Source organism: Alligator sinensis, unplaced genomic scaffold (genome assembly GCF_000455745.1).
Source record: "Alligator sinensis unplaced genomic scaffold, ASM45574v1 scaffold453_1, whole genome shotgun sequence".
Lineage (NCBI taxonomy): Eukaryota > Metazoa > Chordata > Crocodylia > Alligatoridae > Alligator > Alligator sinensis.
The window spans coordinates 1,202,080-1,216,266 of NW_005842485.1; the positions used below are offsets into that span (position 1 = coordinate 1,202,080).

At 56.2% G+C, this 14,187-nt stretch overlaps 1 protein-coding gene and 1 pseudogene across 8 annotated transcripts in view; one reads left to right on the plus strand and one right to left on the minus strand.

Annotated features, from left to right (window-relative positions):
- LOC102378080 (antimicrobial peptide NK-lysin-like) overlaps nucleotides 1–1,349 on the plus strand; it is an 8,973-nt gene extending 7,624 nt beyond the window's left edge. For all 8 annotated transcript variants that reach the window (XR_001358613.2, XM_014523435.2, XM_025212802.1 and 5 more), the window contains 4 exons: nucleotides 346–447; nucleotides 576–756; nucleotides 846–969; nucleotides 1,159–1,349. Coding sequence is in view for 7 of the 8 variants with exons in the window: in XM_014523435.2 (XP_014378921.1) it covers nucleotides 346–447; nucleotides 576–756; nucleotides 846–859 (297 nt within the window). In the remaining variant the exon portion in view is untranslated. The remainder of the gene's footprint in view (nucleotides 1–345; nucleotides 448–575; nucleotides 757–845; nucleotides 970–1,158) is intronic.
- A 331-nt stretch (nucleotides 1,350–1,680) lies between these two features.
- Nucleotides 1,681–6,461, minus strand: LOC102384877 (annotated as a pseudogene).
- Nucleotides 6,462–14,187: the final 7,726 nt, after the last annotated feature.

Genomic DNA, 14,187 nt, shown 5'->3' on the forward strand with positions numbered 1-14,187 from the left:
CTCTGAACGAAGCGCGGAGACCGCCCTCTCTCCCTCCCGGGGCTCCAATAGTGGCTCTGGGCCAGCCCTGGCCGGGGCGGGGAGGCTGGGGGGAGATCAGGGTGGCTGCAGGGAGGTTGATGCATCAGGTCCCCTTCCCCCTGTCCACCAGGCTCCAAGCAGCTGTGTGACAATGGCTTGTGCTACAGCCATCTTCCACCCACCTCTCCCCCCACCCTGTGCTCTCCCCTTCTCATCCCATCTGCTAGGCCTGGGCCCACTGGGACGGTAATTGCCTGCCGGCCCCAGAGCTGGCCTCGAGGGGGATCCAGGTCATGAGAGTCCTTTGGTTTTGCTTGACGGTAGGATCAGCTGGAGGAGGGAGCCCTAATCCCAAAGATATTCTGTACCACCTGCACCAAAGTCATTCGGTGGCTCCAGTCCACAGTGGGGGAGGATGCTGACGAGGTGAGACCCCAGCATGGTGGGGGTGACAGCAGGGACAGGGGCAGATGGGAGGAGGCAACAGAGCCCTGGGTGCCCTCACACCTTCACAGAGCTGTGGCTCACATCTGGGCTGTCCCGCCTGCCCCCAGACCACCATCGAGAAGGCCGTGAAGAGGGTGTGCAGGATGCTGGGCAAGCACCTGGGCCGGGCATGCACATCACTGGTGAAGAAATACAGGGACAAGATTATCAATGCAGTGCAGAGTGACAGTGATCCCCAGATCACTTGCAGGAAACTGAGGCTGTGCTCGGGCTCCCAGGAACTGCTAGGTGAGAGCATGCCCACAGCTGCCCTGGGACAGGGAGGGAGGGGGCAGAACAGCCCAGCTATGATGTGAACCTCTTGATCTCCCTCACAGATGACCTGAGCTGATGCATTCCCTGGAGGAGGCCCAGCTGGTGCCCACCCTCCCCACTGCTGCAGACTGCCTGGGGAGCTCAAAGCATCGCAGCAGGCCTCAAAGCATCACAGTGGACAACTCAGTAGGTAGTACCTGGCTTTGCCAGGCTGGGGAGGGACAGACTAAAACCCGCTGCTGGGCCTGGGCCCTGCCTGCTGTTTGGGGGCTGTGGGAGGGGTCTCTGGTCTCAGCATTCATGGCAACTGCCATCCCAGCAGGGGTGCATGGCAGCATCCATGTCTCCCTCACATCAAGCTCTCTTCCCACACAGACAGCTGAACGCTGATGCAACCTCTTCCAGCAGCATGTGCTTTGCATCACCCATCTCCAGCAGCTTCGTTGACCATCTAGGCTGCCTCCGAAGCTGGTAACACAGCCCCAGAGAGGCTGGGGGGTGCCCCCAGCTGGACCTGCCCCTCCTTCCCCTGCCTCTGGCTTCCTCAGCAATAAAGCACCATAGGCAATGCACCTCTGGCTTCCTGCCTATATCCTGCTGGGCTCTTATGGGGTCACTGAGCACAGCAGAGCCCCTGACCCTCTTCACACCTTCCCTGCCCCTCTCTAGGCACTGCAACCACCCCGGAGCTGGGCATGAGGGCTGTGCCAGGGACTGTCCTGCAGCCAGCTGGGCACAGCACACAGAGGAGCCTGCTTGGAGCTGTGCCATGGCAGAGCCACAGCTCCTGCGGCTGGGATGATTGCTGTAGTTTTGGTCACAGACCCTGCCTTCCTCCCCATTGGCCACAGAGGGAGACCCCCCCCCCACTCCCATAAGTCCCAAACAGAGTCTGGCTTTTCTGAGTGGCTCGGGAGTTTATTTCAGCGGCCGTGGGTATGGGGCGTGAGCGGGCGGCCCTGCTCCTCAGTCTTCCTTCTCGTCGCCATGGGTGATGATGTAGCACAGGGATTTGTAGTCGATGTTGCCAGAGACGTCGATGGGCGTCACCGCGAACATGTGCTCCACCTGGCGGAGGGTAGGGGTGAGTCTCAGCAGGGCCCGGGCAAACGCACATGCATGCTTCTGCCCCGCAACACCAACTCACACTGACACACACATGTATGTGCACAGGCACAAATGCATACACACAACACAGCTCTGTTATGGGGAACTCCGTGACACACATGCACACACATGTGCCAGTCCTTCCTCCCTCCCTCTCTGTCCACGTCTTCCAGCCCAGGCTCAGGCCTCACAGAAGATCTGTGCCATGGGCTGCCTGACCCACAGATACATGGCATTGGCCGTGCTCTGCCCTTCCAGGATATGTGCAGATGCTGCCCTGCCCCACGCCTGCCTGGCATTGGCCTCCCTTGGCTCCACACTCCCTCTTGCCCAGCCTGTTGGGTCCTGTTGGTGGTGCTGGGGAGGGAGGTACCACACCCAGGGGAGCTCTGTGCAGCACCCAGGCCCTCTCCATGTACCTGCTCCACTCCTACTCCCCCAGATAGGGCCCAGGAATCATCTCTCCTGCTGCCCCTCTCCTCCTGCTCTACCGAGCTGTGGTTGGTAAACAGGACTCCTGGGTTCTTCCCTGACTCTGCCCGGGACTTGCCGTGTGCCTCAGTTGCCCCATTTCTCTGGTGGGGGTGGAACAGCTGGCCTGGGTCCTCAGGGCAAGGGAACATGACCAAGGGACCTCTAAAGTGTCCAGTGCACCTGGGAAGAGGCTGGAGTGGCCTGGAGAGATCACAGGGAATAGAAACCAGCAGTGCAATTCAGGCTTTGGGAACTGAACCAGCACCACCAAGGACAGCTCTAACAGCTAGGTATATTTGCAACTGAGCAAAATGGGAACAGCCAACATGGCTACTTACTATAGTGCCAGAGTAGTAGGAGGCACAGTAGGAGGGGAACACAGTGACACAGGGAAATGGGGTGTCCAAACAAAAACCCTATTGCCCCAAGCGGGAGCACACATCCTGGCAGATTCACAAGTCCCCTGGCCACCCAAACCCATGGGTGAAACAAAGACACTAGCTTTGCGGCCCATCATTTCTTCTCTCTCACTTCTCCTTCTGCCCACTGAATCCAGCTGACGATCAGCACTGGATGCAGCGAACTTGTTCACTGGCGTGGCGTCGTGTTGTAAAGTTGAAGCTGACCTCGTACAGCTGAAACAGGGTGTCAGTTTATGACCATTGTAAGGGCAAAACCTTGTAACTCAAAACATAAGTCAAGGACTGCCTGTATGTGCACAGGCACACACACAACACCGCTGTCATAGGGAGCTCCATCACACAGACATGTGCCAGTCCTTCCTCCTTCCCTCTGCCCACGCTCAGGGCCCACAGAAGATCTCTGCCACGGGCTGCCTAACCCACATGGATAGGTGGCATTGGCCGTGATCTCCCTGTCGGGCTGTGCGCACAGACACTGCCCTGCACCTCTACCCCTCACCTGCCTGGCATTGGCCTCCCTTGGCTCCACACTCCTTCTTGCCCAGCCCGATGGCCTCCATCGGTGGTGCCGGGGAGGGAGGTGCCACACCCAGGGGAGCTCTGTGCAGCACCCAGGCCCTCTCCATGTACCTGCTCCACTCCTACTCCCCCAGATAGGGCCCAGGGATCATCACTCCTGCTGCCCCTCTCCTCCAGCTTTCCAGAGCAGTGGTTGGCATCAGGACTCCTGGGTTCTTCCCTGACTCTGCCCGGGACTTGCCGTGTGCCTCAGTTGCCCCATTTCTCTGGTGGGGGTGGAACAGCTGGCCTGGTTCCCCAGGGCAAGGGAACATGACCAAGGGACCTTTAAAGCATCCAGTGTGTTCAAGCCCCTCATCCTACGCCCTGTAAATAACAGGTGAAGTGAGCCACAAGCCATCTAGTTCAAAGCATCTGCAGCAGCTGACAGGGACGGAGCTCGCCCAGCCAGGGGAAGGAACCCCTGGAGGGTGCAGAAAGCCTATCCGGGTTGCTGCAGTCATGCTGGGTCAGGAGCAAGGGTGGCCTCACTTCTGGGGAGAACTTGTCAATTTGGGTCAGCAGGAGCTGCTTGAACCTGCCAAGGAAACAGGAGGTGGGTGAAAAGGCATAGAGTCCCCCAAGGCTGGTCACTGGAGAGGCCTTATGCTGCTCAGGCTGCCGTGAGGCCCCTCTGAGCCTGGCCCTGACAGTGGAGACCCCCAGGGCTGCCTGTCAGTGGTGCCAAGCAAACCCAGAGCAGTGGGTTCCCACCCCCACAGGGCACCAGGCCCAAAGGGGCCTAATTGAGAGGCTGCGTGGTACCAACCTAGCCCTTCCCCTTGGCCCCCGACTCACTCGTTCTTGTTCACCGTGCCAGTGCCATTGGGGTCAAAGAGCTTGAAGGCGTTGAGGATGGATTCCCCCGGGTCCGTGCCTGCAGGGGCCCATGCCAGTGGCTCAGATGGGGGTCCTGGGGTGAAGGGGGGCATCCTCCCAGCTCTCCCATGCCCTGCTCCTCTTTGCAGGACCTTATGCTCCTAGCCCTGCCCTCAGTGTGCCTGGCCAAGCCCAGGGGTGCTGGGGACCTCCCCACAAATGCTGTCTCAGGGCAAAGCCAGTCCCCTTGCTGGGTAGGTGGGTGCCTGGGATGCCTCGGGGCAGGAGGCCTAGGCAAAGTGGCAGGATAATACCTGGCAGGGAGGGAGTGGGGATTGTTTTGCAGCTTTGATTCACCCAGGGCATCTCCCAGCCCTGTAGGCAGGGGAAATTGCCCCCAGCTAGGCCTGGTTCCCTGGGTTGCCTGGGGCCCAGGACTCCCACCTGTGCCCAGCAGGCCTCTCAGTGCCCAGGAAGCTGCCCAACAGACACGGGCATTTGCCCAGCTTGGGGCAGCTGCATCCTGGTTCCAGGCTTCCCAGGACCTGTTTCCAGTGCCCCAGTCTCTGCTTGCCTGGTCCTACTGCCCAGGGGTTACAGCCCTGCCCTGCACAGAGCGTGCTCAGCCCCAGCAGCAGACAGTGGCTATCGGGGATCACCGTCAGAGGCTGAGGAGGCCACATGGCTCCTGCTGGCCCCTGCCAGGCTGCAGCTGACTCACCATTGAGCTTCTCTCCAAACAGCGACAAGAAAACCATGAAGTTGATGGGTCCCTTGCCTTCAGCATCCCCTCCAGCTCCTCGTCCTTCATGTTCAGTTTCCCTGAAGGGAAGGAGACCAGTTCCCTGGAGGATGGGTGGGGGGAGCATTGGGGAAATGGTGCCCCTGTGTCCCGGTGCAGCGGAGGCCCTAGTGGGGGGAACCAATCAGGGCCCAGGGAATCCTGCCCCTAATGGGACAGAGCCAACTAGAGTGTGGAGAATCCCACCACTACAGGGGAGAGCCAATTGGAGCACAAGGAATCCAGTTGTGTCAGAACCAATTAAAATATTGGGAATCCTGCGACTGCAAGGCTCCCAAGATCAGCCAATCAGAGCATGGTGAATCCTGCTGTTGTTTCATTAAGGCCAATCAGACCCTGCTGTGTCTGAACCAATCAGCAGATCAGGAAAACCAGTAGTACGGGGTCTGCTTATTGGAGTGCAGGAAATCCTGCTGGTCCCCAAGACTCGGAGCCAATCAGAGCACTGAGTGCAATGCAATGGTAATAAACCATTAGCATGGCAGGCAGCACTACGGGGCAGGGCATGGGCTGAGCTGAGGGGCTCTCAGCCCCCTTCCTTGTGCACAGGAAGATTGATGGCCCGAGAACAGAGGCTAATCTTGTGTGAGCACTGGGAAAACAACCGCTCTCGCTCTTTGCTGGGCTCTGCACATTTTCTGGGCAGCAAACACTGCCAGTGTGTTAGCCAGCCACCCCCTGGCTCAGGCCTCAGCTTTGGGGCAGGAAAAAGGGGGGGTTTCGGGAGGCAGGGAGAGACCCCCTCTGAGCTCCCACTGACAGGAGACAGAGCGACAGGCCCCCATGGCAGGGAGAAGCGCGGTCCGAAAGCAGGGAGCAGCGAGGTGTCAGCTGCTCTTGTCTGGCTTGGTGTCAGCTATGAAACTATGAGGTGAACTGTATCTGCCATATTCCTTACAGCTGCTGACCGGGGTTAAGTGAAGTCTCATCCACCACACGGTCGTACTCCAGGAGGAACTCGTCCAGCTCCCCCGAGGCCCCAAAGGTGCCCCACTCAGTGTTCACGTACATCTGGCCCTCGTCACCCTCCACGAGGAGATGTGGCGGCATTGCAGCCCATCCCTGCCAGGGGGAAAGAGAGAATGTGCTAGTCACATGGGGTAAGGGGGTGAGATGCAGTCATGCCTGCCTCTGGCTGCATCTTGGCTGTGTCTAGGCTGGAGAGGCAGCAGCCATGCACACACACGTGTGTATGCACATGTGGCCACCTGCCCCCCCTCGGCGCTGCCCAGCCATGTAGACTCCTCTGCATGACCCTGCTTTCTGAGTCCTGACTCTGCTGCCCAGCTCCCTTCCTGCCCACTGCCCTGGGGAGCCTCCAGAAGCAATGGCCTGTAGCACCAGGCAGGATTGGGACCCTCTATGCCAAGGTGGCCCTGGCACCACTCACCTCCTTCCACCTTTGTAGGGGCTCTGCTGACCTTGTCCTTGTCCTTTCCCTTGGGTCTCAGCCTCCCCACAGCTTCAGGGGGCTCCTCAGGGAGCTGGACATCCATCTTCCTTCTGTGGGGGCAGGAGGCTGGACCCGAGCCGGTGGTTCAAGGGCAGAGTGGAGGAAAGGCTGGATGAAGCCAAGGAGGTGGTTTTTGGCTGGGAGGGCAGTCAGTCAGGAGAACAGGGCATGGGCAGGCGTCACAGCTTGACGTTCCTCAAGATGGGATGTCCTTAGGAGGACAGAGCTGCCAGCATGAGGGTGAAGGGGGTACATGTCGTTCGCTGTGTAGGGAGGGTGGCGTGTTCATAGGTGACGGGGTCTGACCTAGGACTAGGAGTTGCAGTGTCCACATGTTGACCCCTTGCTGCTACACAGGTGAAGGTGTTTTTGCCCCTACTCGGAGGCCTTGGATGGGGCTCAGACTGGACTGTGCCAAGGCTCCTGCCGGGACTCAGGCCGGAGGTTCCTGGCTTGAGGGTCTTGCTTCACTGCTGAGGGGCAGCACGACCCCACAGATGAGATCAGGAAGTAACATTACCCCCTGATCAGATTGATGCAGACCATGGGGGTTTGTACCTTCCCCTGTAGCAGAGGCCATGGCCCTCCGCCCGGGACCTTGAGCAAATACTGACTTTTGGCAGCCTGTGGGAAAGGTGTGCAGTGGGTGAACTGATGGGGCAGGGTTGTCAGGAGATGGTGGTAGTGATTTGTTGACCTGGCAGGGATCTCAGCATGGGTGGTGTTGCACCAGGCAAGGGTATCGGTGTCCTGGGATCTGGTGGCTCATGCAGCAGAGGGGAGGGTGGGAAAGGGAGGCATTAGTCTGGGTGGGGTGAGTGGGGCCTACCCTGGTGCTGACTGGCATGGCACAGACTTTCTGACAACACGGGCCAGATGGGCGCAAGCCACTGTGGCATGGCAGACACCTGTGCCAAAGTGGAGCATCAGCTGAGAAGGGCAGCCAGTGTATTATGGTCTCAGTGCATGTGGTGGGTTTGGAGAGGAGGCCGAGTGCAGGGGGTAGCTTTGCTCCTGGTGACGGAGCTGTCAGGGAAGGAGCTGAGGGGGTGCCTTGTCCTGCCTCAGAGGGTTGCTGAGGCAGTCGGTCTGTCTTGATGCTGCAGCCTGGAGCGACTGGCTGATGGGCAAGTATCAGTCATGTGGCTTGCCTGGGTGAACTGGGGTATCCTGGCCAGCAGTGGTGTTAGGAGCCTGTTGTGCTATAGTGATGTGGAGGGTTTGGATGTAGTGTTAGGCTTTCTGGGTGGGGCTTTTTCAGTGAAGCCTCCTTGAAAGGGAGCAGGTGTAGGGGCCATGGCTGTCAAAGTGAGTGTGTTGGGGTCTGGGCAGGCTTGGTGTTAGAGTTGGTGTGTCTGAGGCTGCTGTTTTCAAGCTCTTGCTGAGCAGGAGCAGTCCCAAGTCAGTCTTGTTAGACACGTGGCTCTGCAACGTAGGGGAAGGGACAGGTTTGACCAAAGTTCAACCTTAGGTAGTGGGTGCAGGAGAGGGAAGACCCAGGCACAGGGCTGTGGTCTGCTCAGGGCCTGACTTTTGTTGAATCTGTAAGCAGGCCCTGCAGCCAAAGAAACTGAACCATGCATACATCACTTCAGTGGCAGAGGAGGTCCTGAGAGCTGGTCTGGCTCCAAAGATGCTCTGGGATGTGCCCGCACTGTGCCGGTGTCTGGCAGGACATCTGCCTGATGCCTCCCCTTTGTCCTTTACCTCTCAGTATATATGGGGTCTGGTTGGGGTCTGGGTCAGATCTGCAGATCTGTTCCTCCACCTTTGTTTCTAAGGTCACTTAAGACCTTTCCCTCTCTTCATGGTGTTGTCTGCTGCTTGCAGACTGCGAGCAGCTTGCGACTGGTCTGTGCACAGACAGCTCTAACCATCAACATGTCCTATGTGGTTGTCTGTGTTGCTGAGGGTAGAATGGGCTCAGGTTTGGGCTCGGGGCAGTGTGCTCTGGCCAGAGCACCCCCCCTGGGCTTTAGCAGCATGTTCAGTGAGGGGTCTGTGTTGGGGTTGCAATGGGATGTGGTGTGTGGGCGGTGTCCTCGTGCAGGTGGAGACCTGGTAGGAGTTTTGGGGATGACGTGGCTGTGACTTTCTGCGTAGGAGCACATGCTGAGGTAGGGCCGTTGCAGGGCAGTGGGGTGGTATCCAGCTGGTGTCCAGCCTGTATTTCTGCTGCCTGCCCTTGCTGGAGGGTGTGTGGCTGAGCAGTCAGGGCCTTGCCGTGGCCAGTCTCAGTAGCCTGGGGTGCGTTGTGGACAGATGCATGGTGATGAGGGCTCGGCGGGTCCCCCACGACTGTGTTACAGCACTGCACGTCTCCATCTCAGAGAGACTGCTGTCTTTGTTGTTTGCAGGTGAGGGGTCTGGTGGTGAAGCATGTCTGCAATTGCCTTTGCCTGGTGGCATTGGTGGCCCGTGGCCACGTCAGTGCGCTTGTGGAGTCCAAAAGGGTGGGCATGCTGGGACAGCCATTTGGCAGAGGGTGCTGCTGTGCGGAGGCCTGCTCTGTGCTTGTCCATGTGACGTGGCAGTGGAGCAGTGGGGAGTGTGACTGTGGTGACAGAGGGCCTAGGCGGCTGGTGTCAACCTGGGGGGTGGATAGCAGTCTGTCCCAAAGGACTCCCGGAGAGGATCCTGGCCTGCAGGTAGTGAGGGAATCTGCTCCTCGAGGGCCACGGTCCAGTCTCGTGGAGTCATGTCTCGGCTGTCTGATGCCCTGTGAGAGCAGAGCAGCCCCGTGCACCTGGCGCTATCCGTGGTGCCGACTCTGGGGCTCCAATGGAGACAGTCCATAGGAGGCAGAGAGAGGAGGCCAGCATGGCAGGTTGTGGGGGTGCCAGGGCAACTCCAGTGCGGGGACTGGTGGCTTGCGTGGAAGAAGCAGAGGTACTGGTAACAGCGGGCCTCAGCTGGCTTGGGTGTGGTGTGGTAGGCGATGAGTGGCTGTTGGCCCAGAAGCAGGTGGGCAGTGGGCCTGTCCTGTGCAGGCAGTCATGGAGAGGTGCCATGGTCTCAGCAGGGGTGGGTGACAGGGGACGTGGCTCATAAGAGGTGCCTGGGAGCTTTGAGAAGGAGCAGCTCGTCACAGAGTGCGTGTTAAGGATTGTGGCCGTGATGTGGGGAGAGGGGTATCTCGGGGGTGGAAGGATGTGGAGTGCAAGTGGCTTCACTTGTTTTTTCAGTATGTGAGAGGTCAGTGGATCAGTGTGTGCAGCGGGGAGTCAGGGGGCTTCAGAGGCCCTAGGTGGTGACAGATGGAAATGGGAGGTGGCTTTGGGCTCAGTGGGTTTGGCCAACGGTCTCCAAGACCAAGCCCTGCTCATGCTGTAGCGGCACCTGCATGTGGTGGCGTGGTGGGAGGCTGGAGAGTCAGCAGCTGGTTTTAATTTGTGGTTTGGTGCAAGCTGGTCTGGTCAGGTCAGCTGGAGGATGGGTCACCTCCCTGCCTCAGGATCCTGTGGGTGCTGTGTCTGGAGGCCAGCGTGCTGTTGAGGCATTTCTGTGGGCCACAGGGGTGCCGGTCTGTTTGAGGGGTCAGATGTATGGTTAGGAATACTGTCCATGGTGGTGTGGGCGAGGGGCCTGTGGCAGGCATGGGGCAGGCGGCCTGCTTGGCAGTGTGTGAGGCAGGCTGTGGGGTGCATGAGCAGTCCCTGGCATGGCTCGGGTGGGCACAGGGCCCCGTTGTTGGGCGTGCTGGCTCACAGGGGTCCATGTCCATGAGGGGTAGGGAGATGTGACTGAACCGGTTCAGGCAGTGAAACTGCAGGTTATCACTATCAGGGATGGCAGGTGGCCAGCCCATGTTTCTGGGTCAGCCCCTGGTCAGTGGGTCAGTGGAGCTTTGGAGGGTGGGTGTGTGTGTCATAGTTTCATAGTTTGATCGTTGGTAAGGTTGGAAGGGACCTGGGCAGATCATCAAGTCTGACCCCCTGCCGTGGCAGGAAAGAGTACTGGGGGCCAACGACCACCGCGAGCTCCTCCTCTTAAAGACCCCCAGGGTAGGAGCCAGCACCACTTCTCTTGGAAGTTGGTTCCAGATCCTAGCCGCCCTGACAGTGAAGTAGCGCCTCCTAATGTCTAGTCTGAATCTACCCTCTGCCAGCTTGTGACCGTTATTTCTTGTCACTGCTGGTAGTGCTTGGGGGAACAGGGACTCCCCCAATGCCTGCTGGTCCCCCCTGACTAGTTTGTAAATGGCCACTAGATCCCCCCTCAGCCTTCTCTTGTGGAGGCTGAACAGGTTCAGGTCCCGTAGCCTCTCCTCATAGGGCCTGCCCTGCTGCCCCCGATCATGCGGGTGGCCTCCCCTGGACCCTCTCCATGCTGTCCGCATCCCTCCTGAAGTACGGCGCCCAGACCTGGACACAGTACTCCAACTTCCAGTGCCGCATAGAGGGGGAGGATCACCTCCTTGGACCTGCTCGAGAGGGGGATTTCTTCACAGTGTCCAGTCCAAACCTGCACACATTGTTAGACTTTGTCTTGTTCTGGTAGCTGTGATACTGCTGATGTGCTGTGATAGATGTGATTGCTGTCTCTCCTCTCAGGAGAGTTCTAGCTAGTGGGTGGGAGGTTGCATCTTCTGACATTGCCACCAGGGGACTTCAGCTGGGGGGTGGTGGTGGACACCGCGTGCAAGCTTCCCTCCCCCCTTTCCGGGGAGACGGCAGCAGGGCAGGGTGCTGGGTGGCGGTGCTCTGTCCCTGCCCACCCCCTGTCATTCTTGATGGGCAATCGGCTATTCTGTATAGATATAATTCTATATATATGTAAAGGGCTTAGTCTGTCTGTCTATATGTCTGTCTGTCCGTAATACTTTTGGCCAACTGCACATGCGCCACCGAGAGAGCAGGTGGTGATTGGTTGTGCAGGCCCAGGCTTTGTGGGCCCACGCGTGGTGGTGGTGAACAAGCCCTGGCCATCCAAGCAGTGGGGCTTCCCCATGCCACCCTGCCTGAGGGCAAAGCGGGGGATCACGGTGGTGGCATCCCCAGGCCCTGACAACAGCCGTCAGGGAGGGGGTAGTAGTGGGGAGGGAGGGAGGAGAACTGGGAGGGGAGGAGAGGTGTGGGGCAGCCCCATCGGGAGGCGGAGGCAGGCAGGGGGAGGGAGCACCTGCACCAGAGGATGGAGGAGGCAACAGTGGCGGCAGCGGAGAGTCCTTACATGGCTGGCCCCTAAGGGTGAGTGAGGAGCAAGGGGGGCCATATAAACACTCCCTGAAATCTGTCATTATTGACAGGCAACTAGTAAACTGAGAATGTGGGAAATAAATAAACTGATCCACAGGTCACTTAGGTTGCCTGCATGTAGTAGGTTGGAGATATGGTCAGTGACTGACAGGTGCAGCCTACGGACACAGCAAGAGCCTTAGTTAGGAATAATATGTGCTTATGCTGGTGTACAATCAATAATCAATACGACTGCAATTAAATCATAAGCAGGGGCTCGGGAAAGTGGAAGAATCTCTTTCAAATGAGCCGAGAATGAAGAACTGCTTTTGGAGAAATGGAGAGCAGCAGCTGCTACTTTGCCTCTCGATACCACAACTGGAGTGGTGCGTGCTCAGCTGGGATCCTACGGAAACCATCATGGGGTTCTGTCACTGTCACCCTTGGCCACTTCAAAGCGACTTGTGCTAAGATGCAGATGTGCGGTTAAAGCAGGAGGCCACCAAGCCTGTTTCAGAGTGGAGCTTTGCAGACAGTCAGCAAAAGAGAAGAAAAGAACAGGGCTAGCTGCATTGCCAGGTGGTGAAAGAAAGGGGTAGGAAGTCCTCTCTCAGCCTTATCATTTTCACAAGGGCACAGATCCCACTGATTGACATCTAAACCCACAGGAAAACTGGTTTAGTCCCATTCCCAAGGTCTCAAGGAACAGTCAGAAAATATCCTTTAAAGAAGCCATGGAAATATTGGGCATAAGAAAGTCCTCAGCAACTTCAGGGGAAACTGTGGTCAGCTTCCTCCATCTCCCTCAGCCACTGGAGAGGAGCTTTGTTCTGTCATTTTTTTTACTTGATTCTGACTTCTGAGTTTTTGACAAAAAGGGAAGGAAATGACCTTCAGTTACAAAAAAAAAAAGGTTTGCTGTGGTGACAAATGGAGGCAATGTTTCTTATTCTGTGTTGAAAGGCTTTCAAGTTAAAAATATAGCTGAGGATCCTGTGCAACTTGGCCTCTCGCAGTTAAACCTGCTGTGATAGCGCTGGTGTCATTATATCCTGGAGCTGACATGAATGCACCTCCAGAAATGTAATATATCTCATCCAATGCACCAAATGCCCTGATGGAAAATATGTAGGAGAGACCAAACAACAACTGCATACCAGAATGAATGCACACCGGAAATCTATCAAAGACAAAAATACCCAGTTACCTGGGGGGGGCACATTTCTCACAAGACAATCACTCTCTCTCCAATCTCTCAGTTTTAATCCTCAAAGGGAATTTACAAAACAGCTTTTGCAGATGAGCCTATGAACTTCACTTCATCAACCTACTGGATACAAAAAAATCATGGACTAAATATAGACATTGGATTTATGACACATTATAACCTGCCTAACATCTGATACCCTGGGTAAGCTCTCTACTATTTATCAGCTACATTTTATCATCAGGTCCACATTCCCCCCCCAACCTGTTTCTCACTTATTCTCTGCCACAATTTGCATTTTCACTGACTTTTCTTGCATACTGGCCCCTGGCCTCTATTCTATCACATCCCGGAAGAGCACAAAAGAACTGCAGACGCTTCCTCTGCTTGAAGAAGGGAGTTTGTATCTGAAAGCTTGCAAAGAAGAATTTTACCAACTATTTTAGTTGGTCTAATGAAAGTTATTGGATTTACCCAAAGAAACTTCTCTGCATTTTATTAAACATTTTTATTTTTATTTTATTTAAAATGCTGTTGCATATAAAACCACAAAACATGGGCAGGTTTTGTGAGGGGTAAAGGCAAGTGTTACACACAGCAGGGTTTTGAACAGCAAATGTGTTGCAATATTTTTTATTTTACAGTTTAGATATTAGGAAAAACTTTCTCACTAGGAGGGTGGTGAAGCACTGGACCAGACCACCCAGAGAGGCGGTGGAAGCTACAGCCTTGGAGGTTTTTAAGACCTGGTTAGACAAAGTCTTGACTGGGATGAGCTAGTTAGGGATGGTCCTGCTTTGAGGAGGGGTTTGGATTAGATGTGACCTCCTGTGGTCCCTTCCCACTCTCATTGTCTATGAGTCAATGAATAACAAAGCTATAACCTTTGACACCAATTTCTCAACAATTTTACAAATGCAGAACAGGTTGCTGCTCTAGTGCCTGTCCAAGCACTGACGACAGGCTGTGTAACACATGTTAAAGCATCCTTATTTCTGCACTAAAAGTCTTTGGCTTTGGGGGAACCAGGGGAAAGCGACACTCTGTGGACCTGCTTCTGCCCATATTTCCACAGCATTGTGTGGCTTGAAATGCCAGATCCAAGCAGTTTTCCTTCATCCGAGTGACAGCCTTTTCACATTGCCTCAATAGATTTCCTGTTGCAATGTTTCTGCAGGCAATTGGCTTTACCAGGACACAGGAATTGTCTTGGGAAGTAAAGAGATCAGGTGGTTAGTAAAAGGTGCGCAGGTAGAGCTTCTGCAACCTGGCACCAAGCTTTCTATAACAGAACTCAGTACCAAGCCCATCATGCTTACTGTAGGGGAAAATATTTGGGGGTTATATTTCCCCCCCTTGTTTCTTGTAACAGGCTGTTTGGACAT